Source organism: Miniopterus natalensis, chromosome 14 (genome assembly GCF_054644295.1).
Source record: "Miniopterus natalensis isolate mMinNat1 chromosome 14, mMinNat1.hap1, whole genome shotgun sequence".
NCBI classification, from domain to species: Eukaryota; Metazoa; Chordata; class Mammalia; order Chiroptera; family Miniopteridae; genus Miniopterus; species Miniopterus natalensis.
The window spans coordinates 41505940-41519920 of NC_142094.1; the positions used below are offsets into that span (position 1 = coordinate 41505940).

At 39.9% G+C, this 13981-nt stretch overlaps 1 protein-coding gene across 2 annotated transcripts in view; it reads right to left on the minus strand.

The window, feature by feature from the left end:
- Nucleotides 1-13981, minus strand: part of HPSE2 (heparanase 2 (inactive)) — a 403699-nt gene that overhangs the window by 141231 nt on the left and 248487 nt on the right. For both annotated transcript variants that reach the window (XM_016219880.2, XM_087824495.1), the window contains exon 6: nt 10050-10097. In XM_016219880.2, the coding sequence (XP_016075366.1) occupies nt 10050-10097 (48 nt within the window). The remainder of the gene's footprint in view (nt 1-10049; nt 10098-13981) is intronic.

Sequence of the window (13981 nt, forward strand, 5' to 3'; positions counted from 1 at the left end):
GTTGATGCTGCTGGTCTGGCCCACACTTTGAGCAGCAAGATAGTCAGATCTTTTAAGGATTTAATTTTATATAAAGTAGCTACAACAGTATTTGGTAGATGTAAAGCTTTCACACAATACATTACATTAAACACTATGTATACAGAGCTTCAATTCCTCCAAGGATTTGCAGTTAGAGATAGCCAAAACAGAGTTTTAATAACATAAAAATTCCCATTCTTTTCTTCAAAATTGAAAAGTAACATGGAAAGGAAAACTGTTAGACTGTCTGGGAATATTGGAAAGTCTTCCCTAGAGGTGGCTGTGCTTTTAATTGTAGCAGCCTTTTAGATAATAACCACCGAGAGATTGAAGACCTGGGAACAGTGGTCACATCTCCAATTCAGCTTCAAAATTTGTTTTAATATAACACAGTTTACACCTTTTTCATGACTCTTGCTAAGGGAGAAAAGTATTTATCTCAAAGTCATATGGATAAAAATCAAGAATATGCCTGAAGAAAAGTAGCAATTTCAAAAAGGCACCATTCCATCTATGTGCTATATGGACGATCTTGAAAGATCCTATAACAAACTGAACATTTAGAAATGTGACTTCTGTAAGAAGGATAATAATTATAACCAAAACTTGCTAAACACTCATGAGAACTAAATACTATGCTCAATGCTTTACATGCATCATCTCCTTTATCCTCACAAGCCTATGTGGTAGGAACTAATATGACACCTAAGACCCATCCTGTCTTGGAGCCTTTGATCTCGCTGCTCCCTCTGGCTGTAACACACTTGCTAAAGGTATGTGCTTAGTTAAGTCTCTTACCTCCTATTTACATCTTTGCTCAAATCTCACCTTTTCAAGATAACTCCATTTAATATTGCAGTTTGCCCTCTTCCATCCAACATTTCCTTTATTCCAACTTTTGACCTTCTAGCCATATATTTTTCTTATTATACTTATTGTTTATTGCCTTTTCCTACCCTTCTCCTTCCCACTAAACCCTACCACAGTCTCCCAGAATATAAGCTCCATAAAGGTGGGGATTTCTGTCTGTTTTCTTCACTAATCTACCCCAAACACCTGGAACAGTGCCCGTCACGGAGTAGATACTCCATAATATTTTTTCAATCAATGAATACCTATTTTACAAATGCAAAAAATGAGACTCAGTGCAGTTAAATGACTTGTACAAGATAATAAACATTAGAGCCAGAATTCAAAACCAGACAGCCTGACTCCAGACTAGTGCAATACTTGTTTAACAGAGGAATAAAGAAAGCGAGGGTCAGGGATTTCTAAGTCTAAGCTGGCATCCAGACCCTTTGATTTCCCATGAATAACAAGATGGGTAGATATAATCAACCAGCACTTCCCCAGGGTGGGCTCCTGGGTAATTAAAACAAGGACAGTTGGGACCTGGCACGAAGATAGAAGGGATGTTCTTGGGATTTCAAGTCTAACAAGTCTCTAAAAGCTGCCCCTTTAATATCCATACATTTAGCAGATGCCCTTGATATAATGCATATAATGTGCTTGAGTAACTTTAATTAATGGCAGATGTTATTAGCTATGTGCAAGGCCCTGGACCGGTGTTTCTCAAACTTTCCCTCCTTAGGGAGAGGAGACACCTGTGGAAACCCGGAAATAATGCCAGATGAAGACATCTTTGGGGGTTTGTGTGTGTGTACACTGAAATGGGAAGGGAGCTGCTCACTCTCTCTCACCCAAATCAGTAGGAGACAGACAGCTTCCATGTGAATAACTGAGGTAAAGGGAGCTACTAATGGAGACTATGCAGCCTTCCAGAATAATCACACTGAGAGGAAAGCTATAAGCACCTCTTGAGCCAATGGTAAGGAGCCTACTACCTGGTTACAGAATAAGGCATTAAGGCTCAATGAGGTGCTGAGCAACTTGCCTAAGGTTACACAGACAGTAGGTGTTGAAGACTTGAATTCAGTCTGTTAAAGAGCAAAACCCATGCTCTGGATCACTTCTATAAAGATCTCAGCACAGAGCTTGATCCCAGAAAACGCTAAATTGAAATATGGCTAATATATATATACACATATAGGTGTGTGAGGATAGTCTTCTCTTAAAATAAAGAGCTCTTCAATTCTTCTTGCTTTTAGAAAGTTCTCTTTTTCTGTCTTCCTTTTTCTCTGAGTTTATTTTTTCAGCCAAGTTCCATGTCATTTATGGCTCTCTTCCCTACTTATCCTTTCCTTTTTAAATCCTCTGCAGCAGATGTATGTCTAGGCATAGCTCTCTCTAGGGCCCACAGGGGTTTTCTTCTTGCCATCCTTACTTCCTCCACCAGGAGCACCTTTCCTTTTCCACCTTCTCTTTGGGAGGAAGCAGAATAAGCATAGCTTGCAGAAATGATCACTAGAGAGATAAACTCCTTGCTAACTAGAAGCCCATTAAGTTCCCCAGGAAGGATGTTGTCTCTTTTTCTATCTAGTCTCTCTATAACAGTGATTTTCAACCTTTTTCATTTCATGGCACACCTAAACTAATTACTAAAATTCTGTGGCATACCAAAAATACATTTTTTGCTGATCTGACCAAAAAAAATATGTATAATTTTGATTCATTCACACCGAATGGCTATTGTTGTGTTGGCTGTTGTCGTTTTTCTCTTATTTGACAATCTAAGGGAAAAGAGGTCAATGCCCCGACTAAATAGTCAGGTATTGCATGTTGTAAAAATTCTTGCGGCACACCAGTGTGCTGTGGCACACCAGATGAAAATGGCTGATCTATAACATCTAGCACAGTGCCTGAACATATTTATTGGTGCTTAATAAATACTCTTTGAATTAATTAATAAATAAAACATAACAGGGTTACCCTGAAGAACCACCCAGTTTCCCCCTTTGGCTGAAAAGACCATAAGCGAAAGCCTTGAAGCATCTGCAGAGTGCTATAAAAATGCTCAGAAGTGGAATATGTGCTAAACATCTGTATATTCCATAGTGAGACACTTTCATAAACAGAGAGATTGGGAAGGGTCACAGAAAGACAGAAGGGCAAGGAAGAAGAAAACACATTTTGTATGTATGTAGTGTGCAAAGTGCTTTTCCTGCATTACCTCATTTAGTCTTTACAACAGTTTTGTGAGGTAGTCATTAACCATACTTTGTAGGTGGGAAAACTGAGCTCTGAAGGGTTTACTTTCTCCCCAATGCCCCAAATCTACTAAGGATCAGAGGGATTCTGTCCAGGCCTGTTTGACTTCAAAGCTCTTTTCTTTCTTTCTACCAAACCATAATGCAGAGCTCTATAGGTTCTTTGCTTCAAAAACAGTGTTTTAAATATGTTTAAGCACTCTTGTGAATTACATTGTTCAGTCATTTTTCCAATATTTTATAAATAGGGTCCACATTTTGCTTGAACTCTTCTCTCTAAAATTTAGTATCTATGTGATGGATTCCTTCAGCTTTTCCTTTTAAGCAGAATTTCTGCTTAACAAGTCACTCTAATGTCCCATTACCCCTGGCAACACTCATGAATTTCCAATAGATGTTCTTCTCAGGGTCATTTGCTCACATTTACTTATATTGCAGGCAAATTCATAGTTGCTCTTGCAATGACTTTTTAAAAATGTTCATTTTGCCCTGGCCAGTGTGACTCAATTGGTTGAACGCCATCCCATGCACCAAGAGGTCACTGGTTTAATTCCCAGCCAGGGCACATGCCTGGGTTGTAGGCTCTGTCTCTAGTAGGGGGCATGCAGAAGGCAGCCAATCAATGTTTCTCTCTCTCATCAATTTCTCTCTCTCTCCCCTCTCCCTTCCTCTCTAAAATTAATAAAAAATAATATATATATATTTTTAAATGTTCATTTATGCTTTTAAATGTAGCTAAAATTCTAACTTTTAAAATTGATCTCTCTAAATTGATCTCTTTAAAGCCTATAGCTGTAGTATACCTCTATATTTCATTTTTCTGCAACAACAGAAGTGAGGAATGATGTATATAAGTGCAGACTAAGACCAAAGAAAGAAAAGTGCTGACTTTTATATAAGAAAGTTATTGAAAATTAGATGACTTGAAGCTTTGACTCTGGTTACAAGGGGCAAGGAATTTTCTAAAGGCTAATTCCCAAGGCAATTTTTCTTAAAACTTTTCTCCCATCCACATGTCAATAAAGAAGCTACTGAAGAAAGTTTTATGCCAGAAAGTACGGTGATGAATATATTCTTAGAAATCAGATCCAGGCAGTCATCTTCTATGGCTGTGGTTCTTAAACTTTAGGCTACATCAGAATCACCTGGAGAGAGGTTAGCACACAGATTGTTGGATCCTGATTCAGTGGGTCTGTGATGGGAATTGAGAATTTGCTTTTCTACCAAGTTCCCACATGCTACTGCTGCTGGTGGTATAGAAGCCATAAGGCTGAGTGTGCTCTCTGGAATTTAAGCACCAGCGGTTACTGATGGTCAATCAGAAGGCAGTAGTTCTCAGTCCTCACTAAACATCAGAACCACCTAATGAGCTTCTTAAAAACACTGATGTCTGGGCCACAAAGCCTTAGATTGTTATTCTGTTGGTCTCTGATGGGGCCCTGGCATTGGGAACACCTGGGGTTGCCTAACTTGATAAATATTAAAAATGAGTTTTATTAAAAATAATCCCAGAGGACAAAAAGGCAGACAGAAGGGTTTCAGATTAAATATAGTGGTTTAAAAATAGGCATTTACCAAGTTCCCTCCCAAAACCCCACTAAAACAATGGTAATGAATTAAAAAAAAAAAAAAAGGCATTAACCTACAAGGTCTAAGAGATAGGACAAAAAAACACCACAATAAAAGTGTTGATGTCAGAAAACAGAAGGAAGAGTGGTCACTGATTTACCTGACCGGAAGAGGCTGAATTCATTCTTTTAGGAAGCCTAGAAGCAGGCTCCTTCTTGCTGTGGAACCCCAGAAAGTCTCAGGAGCTGGAAGCACCAGGTGCTTTTGAGAATGGGGTGAACAGGTGGACTGACACAGGAAAACTGAAAAGCAACTAGACCCTCAGATCCCTACCTTCATTCTACATCAGTGGTTATTAGAGTGTGATCCAGGGACTCCTGGAGGTCCACAAGACCCTTTCAGGGGTCCATGAGATCAAAACTTTTCATTATAACACTAAGACACTTATTTGCCATTTTCAATCTATATGACAAGTGACAGTGTCATTGCTCAATGATTAATATAATATATGCATGTATATTCTTGTTTTGTAGATTCTTCTAAAGTATGGTTTTCAGATTATAAATATGTATATTTTCAAAGATTAACTTAATTTGTTCTCAATGTATCTACTGTGTTCTTAACAAGCTTTTTTCTATTGTACCTGCTATAATCTATGTAACCCCATGACCATCCAATAAGTTATTTTGAAGTGCTAATGTTTTTCTTATGTCTAACATGAAAATAAAAACATTTTGTTGTCTCATTCTACAATAACATTTTAAAATTATTTTGAAGGTTATTGTACTTAAAAGAGTAGGCTATTATATTACATTGGCTAGAAAGGTACACGAGGTAGCTGATAGAGCCTTCTACAGTTGACACTGTTGAGTGACTGCTAGATGAAAACTGAGCAAAGTTAGTAAAAGGAATCACCTCAGTGCCACTTCCCAACAATACAGTAACTTGTTAAATTAAAGATTTAGCTACAAACATGAAGACAAAGTTAGTATTTCAGGATATTACTATCTGGATAAATCTACAGACATAACTTTTTTTCTTGCATCCATCCAACATCAACACCAATTAAGCATTAATAAAGATCTTTTATGTGAGTGGCACTAAAATAACTTGGTGCATTGGCACTAAATACAAATGGTGACACAAAGTGTTAAATAATTGATTTTACTCTCACAGTTTGTACTGGAAAACTATGCTGACATTTGGACTGATGGTACAAAAGCAACAGTGGGTAAAACTGCTGGCAGCTTAGCACAAGTCAAGCCATGAGCATCAAACTGTGCTGGTGATCACTGTCACATGTTTGCAATAAAACAAAAATGTCAGTTTTACTTCATAATTCCCCTAATAAAGTAATGAAAGTTATTTTATTAAATTTTAACTCTTAAGTACACATTTAAAGATAATCTGTATGATTAAATTAGAAATATACATAAAAGACTTCACCTTCCACAGCAAAGTATGATGGTTGTCTTCCACTTGTATGATTGAATTACAAACCGAATTGGTCACTTTTTTCATGGAACAACATTTTTACTTGAAACAATGACTGATAGACGAATTGTGATTACTAGGACTTGGGTTTTTAAAAGACATTTTCTCAAGAAAGAAAGAACAAAGTAAGCCTGACTTCAAGGGAAACAACTGACAGAACCTGTGGCTGATTATAAATTTTGAACTGCTAAATGAAAGTTATGATTTTAGAATATTTGTATCTGTTACCATGAGCTGGTCTGCTTCCCCAAACTTAAAGAGTTTTCTAATTAGGTCAGCAGTGATAATAAATGTGCTTTTTAAAATGTATTATAATGAAATGTGTCAACATTTGGAATATCTGCCTAACTCACAACTCAGTAAAACAGTATTTTCCAAATGATCAATGCATGATGCTACAAAATCATGCATGGGTAAAAGATACATTCAAAATGCAAGACTAATAGATTTTAATGCATCAGAGTATGAAAAGCCCATTGAAATGGCTTCATATTCCACATTGCAACAAATCTTTAGGACTATCTCTTGTGGAATTTCAGTGTAGTATCTGAGAACAGCCACGAAAATCTGAAAAAGGCAATTCAAATACTCCTCTAGCTATAGATCTAGCTATACACCTCCATGAGGGCAAATTTTCTTCATATTCTTAAACCAAAACAACATACTGCCACAGAATATAGAAGATGACATGAGAATCCACATATCTTCAGTTGAGCAACAGATACAGACAATTAGGAGACCCATAAGGTAATAACTCAGCCAGGTCACCCTACATAAACCCCCACAAGTTAGGAAATGTCCATGAACAAAACAGTCCAATCAGCTTTCATGCCTCTCTCTTAAACATTAGTGGAGATCCAAGGATCACTGGACATTTAGGAAAATCTTTAATGTGAAAGACAGAAACTAAAATAAAGGAATGGGGAAGGAAGGAAAGACATAAAGGACAAAAATTTTAATTCAGAAACTAAGAAAACTACTGGAGGGGGGGGGAGAGAGAGGGAACACAGAGGGAAGGAAGGAGCAGCGAGAAAAGAACAAAAGAAACTAAATAAACAACTAAAATTTATATCCTCAGAAAAACAAGAAAAGAAGCCATAAAAAAGAAAATTTTGAGGAATAAAAAGGGCTTTTAGAAATTAGAAATATAATAACAGAAATGAAAATGTCAATAGAATATTTAGATGATTAAGGAGATTTATCAGAAAGCGGAAGAAAAAACGAGAGAAAAATATATAAAAATTAGAGTACTGTTTGGGGAATTGTTCTGATATCTGACTAGCAGCAGTTTCAGAAAGAAACAGCACATAAAATAAAAAGAAAATTATACAAGAAAAAATATTCAGAAAAATTTTTCTAAATTGAAGGGTAAGAATTTCACATTGGCAGGGTCTATACCCACTGAGCAGAATAAAGAGAACCACATAAAGGATTGCTTGGGACAAGAAGATCTTAAAAGTATCAAGATAGGAAAAATCAGGGCAAATAAAAGAATTAAAAATTTAAAAGGCACTGGATTTCTCAATAGGAAAGCTAGAACAAAATGGAGCTAAAGCATCAAAATCTGAGGGAAATCTTTATGCATCCAAAATATAAATCACACTCTAATATAAGGTCTCAACATGTTTACCTCTCATTTATCTTTTTTCAGGAATTTCCTAGAAAGAAAAAAGTTCTACCAAATTGAGGGAGTAAACCTCAAAAAAAGGCATGGATCCAACAAATAAGAAAGTCAAAGGAATCCCCAGATGATGGTGAAGGGAGATCCCAGGACAACAGCTGTGCAGGAAGCACAGAGGTCAACCAGTCCAGATGGGACCAGAGGAGGGCCTGCTCCCGCAGTCTATCTCCAAGGACAAGAAGAAACTGATGGCTACCTGGGGTGTTTGCACAGAGAGAGATTTACCCCTTTGGTACAGAGTTAGGAAACTAGGCAAATGAGAAAGACAGTTATTTACTCCAGGGAAGGCAAAAAGTTGTGAAGGAAAGAAAATGTAATCATAGCATGCCACATTCTCTGCTGTGAGTCATATTTATTAGTAATATAAATGTAAGCACTGAATTCTGATCTCACCAATACGTTAGAAAATATTGGAGGATGGGCAAAGGTAAGGATGTTTCAGTGTGTGAGGAGTTAGGTAGGCAAGAGAGCTAAATTAGCTTCTTCCATAGAAAGAACTTAATAGATAATATTTGAATTGGAGAAAATACCAAGAAACAACAGCATCAGATTGTTATTTAGAAATATGCAAACATGTATCAGAAGTGGCTAAAACTGTGATGACTGCTTCTAGAGAGGGGGGATTGGAGGTGGGAAGGGTGGAGGTGGGTACTAATAGTTTCTATTATAAAGAAATATGCACTACATGCTTATTGCAGAAAAATTGGAAACTACAAAAAAGTAAAAATGAGAATAAAAGATTCTCCATTTTCCATATACTTAAATATTAACACTATGAACCTATTTCTTCGAGTTTATGTGCATTTTATATTATTGAGGTATGACTTGTATATTTTATTTTACTTTATTCACTTGACAAAAGCATTTTCCCATCTATTATGTTTTTCATAAATATTTTCACAGCAACATATTATTTCATAATAAATAAATTATTTATTTAGGTGTAACAATTCAGGCCTGTTCCCTAACATTTTATTATGAAAAATTTCAGACACAATTGAAAGAATTATGTAGTGAAAACCATGCTATATGTCCTCTATAACACATTTTTCAATCTATCTATCCCTCTGACCATTCACTGATCTATTTTATTTGACGAGACATTTCAAAGCAAGCTGCAGACTTTGGATACTTCATCCTAAATACTTCATTAGGCATACCATTAACTAGAGCTCAGTATGTGTTCATGGCTATTTTTCTTAAGTTTTACATACAATGATATGCACTAATATTAAGCATATCATTTGATGAATTTTGACAAATGCATACTCCTGTGTAACCCAAATCCCTCTCAAAATATAGATTACATTATAATCACTCTCGAAAATTTCCTCATGCACCTTTCCCTCTCAGTCCATATCCCTACCCCCTACACCCAGAGGCAGTCAGTATTTTAACTTTAAAATCTATTCTTTCTCACATCACATCACTGTGGCCTCCTCCTTGTTGTTAACTCTCCCTGTTCCTCCTTGTTTCTTCCTCACTCTTCCACTCTTATGACTACTCTTATGATTTGGGTTCGTCTGGAAAAGCCAGGATAACTTCCCTACTCTGGGTCAGCAACCGTAATTCCATCCGCAACCTTAATTCCCCTTTATATATCAGATAATCATCTTTACAAGGCAAAGTTTAGGGTAACGCATCTTTGCCACTATAAGCGTCTTCTTGGAGAGTTGGGGTGGGGGGTGTTCTCTCTTGAAGCTGCTTTGTTCCCTTCAGATTCTTTTTGTTTTACTTGCTTCATGTTAGTGAATCTCTTGGCACTAATTAAGACCACTGCCATTAATGTAATGAAGTGTTTCTATTTTCACACAATATATTGAGTAATTAACAATATTTCCTCTCTTAAGGAAATTTATTCCTAAGGAAAAGCTTATGGGGAAACGCTGGCATGTTCAGATTTCCATTACCTGCGCACCGATGACAGACTGATTTAAAAGAGGTCATAATAGTTGAGCTTTCCCAAAAGTGTTAGTATTGCAGTTGTGGGTGTTTTTTTTTTTAATTGTATTACTATGAGATAGTATGTGTCATAAGAACAGCTTTGGAGTTAGTTTTAACTATTTCTCTTGAAGGATGAAGAATAGCTTATTAAATGTCACCTATAAACTTCATGACAACTAATATCTTTCATTTCACAGCAGCTGATAATAAGAGCAAAAATGGTGAATACCTACTGTTGCCAGGTAACTGCATCCACTGTGCTCCCTGCCACCTTCATGAATCTGTAAGAAAGAAAAAGAAGATATTGCAACCTGAAGTAAACCATATCCACAGGTCAAAATGAAATAAGCTGAGACATACATAGATCAGGCCAATGCCTGGGCAGCTGTGCTTCCTGAGAGGGTCCACAGCCACAAACATGGCCTATCCAACAGGGATTGAAGTTAAACTGTACAGGAGGTAAAGGTAATTATACTTTCAGCTTTCCACACATCCACCACCATCTGGAACTCAAGATCCAATAGGATATTCTATCCATCTCTGTCTTTTCAAGCCCATGCCTAATAGCTCCCACACTGCTTTCCCTATGATCAAAACTCAGCCGTTGAAACAAGATGGCGGCGTAGGTAACAGCTGCACCTGCCGCCTCCCGCAGCCACATCAAAATTACAACTAAAATACAGAACCACCATCACTCAGAGCCTCCTGAAATCTGGCTGAACAGAAGCCCACAACCAGGGAACTGAAGGAGCATCGAGAGCGGTAGGAAGGGCAGAGACGCGGGCGGATCGGGGCTGAATCGCAGAGACGGGGCGGAGGGCCCGCAACCAGTACCGCAGTTGAAACCCAGGGGGGGAATCTCGGCGGTGGGGGTTTCCGGGAGGAGCGAGGGGTCCCAGCCCCACAGCAGGCCCCCAGCCCAGGGCTCCAGGGCCAGGAAGAGACGTCCCCACAACTCCGGGCTGTGAAACCAGCAGGGACTGTGGCTGAGGGTCCCAGAGGGTGCGGGAGCCCTAGCAGCTCCTCTTAAAGGGCCCACGCACGGACTCACTCAGATGCGCTCCCTCTGAGCCCAGCGCCGAGCAGCAGCTGGAAAGGAACCTGGGACACTGGGAGGGGGGGGAAACTAACTTGCCTGAAATCTGGGCGAGAGGTGGAGGGGCAGCTTTCACCCAGGCAGAAGAGCTGGCAGAGGCCATTTCTCCTTTGGTGAGTCCTCCCCCCACACAGCCGGCAGGCAGGTGGCATATTTGAATCGCAAGCACTCAACTCACACCTTTGGCCCCGCCCCGTGATTCCTGGAGGCCCCGCCCCTCCCTACTTGTAGGCTCATCCAAGCCATTTCCAGTGGCTTTTCTATGCAAATGGCCTCTCGAGCCTCATGCTTAGGACTTTCCTAAAATCTCTCAAACAAGCAGCAGAGTGCCCCATATGGCTCGATAAGTGGCCCTAGGCCTGGCACTAGTGGCAGCTGCATTGGCTCATTGCTTGGCCCCTCCTGGGCACCTCCAAGCCCAGCACAAGTAGCAGCCATCTACAGATTGCTGTGTAGCTCATGCTGGGTGGCCCTGGGCAAGGCACTGGCACAGTCTGACTCTGCACCTCCCAGGAGGCCCCAGAGACAGTGCACCTGGTGGTCAGACTCAACCACGCTGGATTATAACCCTACCACATCTACAAGTGACACACTCAAGGGGCACACTTGGTGAACACCAAAGCTCCACTGAAGTAAATCCTGCTCCATAGGGGTGTCTCCAGCACAGCAGCTCTCTGGCCATAGTTGCAGCTGGTCCTCACAGCTGATTTGTCTGGGGGTCAATTCCTCCCAGTGATGCCAACAGCAACCAAGGCTCAACTACAACAGGACAGTGTACACAGCCCACACAGGGGAGCACCTAGAAGGCCCAGCTCAGGTGACTGGGGAGGCTGAGCCACTGGACCCTACAGGATACTTACTACACAAAGCCACTCTACAAATTCCAGGAGACATAGCAGCTCTACCTAATACATAGAAACAAACACCAGGGAGCAGTCAAAATGTGGAGGCAAAGAAACATGTCACAAAGGAAAGAACAGAAGAAATCTCTAGAAAAGGAACTAAATAAAATAGATCCAAGCAAACTAACAGATACAGAGTTCAGAGTAATGGTTATAAGAATGCTCAAGGATATTAGTAAGAGTATGACAAAAATAATTGAGAAAATAAAGTACCAATTTGAAATGAAGGCTACACAAACTGAAATGAAGAATAATTTACAGGGAATCAGCAGTAGAGTAGAGGACGCTGAGAATCAAATCAGCCATTTGGAAAATGAAGAAACAAAAAACACCCAACCAGAAGAGCAAAAAGAAAAAAGAATCCATAAATATGAAGATAGCATAAGGAGCCTCTGGAACAACTTCAAGAGGCCCAACATTCGTATTATTGGGGTGCCAGAAGGAGAGGAAAGAGAGCAAGAAATTGAAAACCTATTTGAAAAAATAATTACAGAAAACTTCCCCTACCTGGGGAAAGAAATAGGCCTACAAGTCCAGGAAGCACAGAGGGTCCCAAACAAGAGGAACCCAAAGAAGCTCACAGCAAGACACATTATAATTAAAATGCCAAAGGTTAACTACAAAGAGAGAATCTTAAAAGCAGCAAGAGAAAAGCAATTAATTACATACAAGGGAGCACCCATATGACTGTCAGCTAATTCCTCAACAGAAACTTTGCAGGCCAGAAGGGAGTGGCAAGGAATATTCAAAGTGATGAAAAACATGGAATTACAATCAAGATTACTCTACCCAGCAAAGCTATCATTTAGAATTGAAGGTCAGATAAAGAGCTTCTCAGACAAGGAAAAGCTAAAGGAGTTCATCACCACCAGACCAGCACTACAGGAAATGTTGAAGGGTCTTCTTTAACAAGAAGCTAATGAACAAAAGAATCTGATGAACTAAATAGATCCAGAGACACTGACACAGGTAACAGATTATCATATTTCAGAGGGAAGAGGGAAGGGGGGTGGAGGGTAGGAAAAGATTAACCAAAGAAGTTATATGCATATATGCATAACCCATGGACACAGACAATGACGGGGTGAAGGCCTGGGGAAGGGGTGGGAGCAAGGTGGAGGGGGTCAATTGGGGGGGGAATGGGACACCTGTAATACTTTCAACAATAAAGATAAAAAAAAAAACAACTTACTATTTTGTATTCTCTAAGAACTCTGAGATCTGCTAGAAAACAAACATTTACCAAGGATGACAACACAACAGACGCCTCTAAAAAACCTTACACCTCTCCTTTTGAAGAGAGCATAGGAGAACGCAATTTACTTATACAAGTATAAAGCGCTATTGAATACACCCCAATGATGGGCTGTTACAGCTGTTTGAATGCAGAAACCTGAGCACCACATACAGAAATCTAACCATTTCTGGAGCAGCTAAGTAGAGAAGGGAGTGTCATGACAAGCGTGCTCAGCTCAAAAAGGAAACCAGACCTGTTTCCCTGCAAGGCACAGAGCAAAGTATTACTTGCAATTCCCTTCCTCCTGTGCTATTGGAGGTTCCACCAGAACCGAAGGACCGGGAGAAAGCATCTGAGTCCTCACAGATTCTGAGGACATGTGCTGACATGGCTATTGTTGAGAGAATTACCACCCAGACACAGGAAATCAAAAGGGACAATCTCAGTTCTTTAAGACACTCCTTTCAACCCTGAGACCCTGAAGGAGAACTTTTTTTCAGATGGAAACAATCCCCAATCAGCACTTCATAATTAAAGAACTCTTCCACTAGGAAGGGAGATGGTGTTTTGTCAGGAAGCCCTATCCCTGCCCTACCCCAGCATCATCTTGCCAGGCGTACACATGGGCAAAGGGGTTGCTGTGCGCTGACCAAACAGAAGTTCTGCTTTGCCACGATGGCAGAGGGACAGAGTTTCTGTAGGACTAGAAGAGAGGGAGAAAGAGGGTACCAGGACTGCTGCCTAGCATGAGACTGAAGTTTATAGAAGATGAAGAGGAATGAGAGGAGGGAGACAGGGACTGGGACAGGGAGAGGGTGGAGAGAGAAGGGGGAGAAGGAGGGGAAGGACAGAAGCCGCAGGAGGAGGAGCGAGAGAGGTGGAGGACAGCTCGTGTGTTCTCCTTCCTGCCCTGCCATGTGCTGCCTTTGA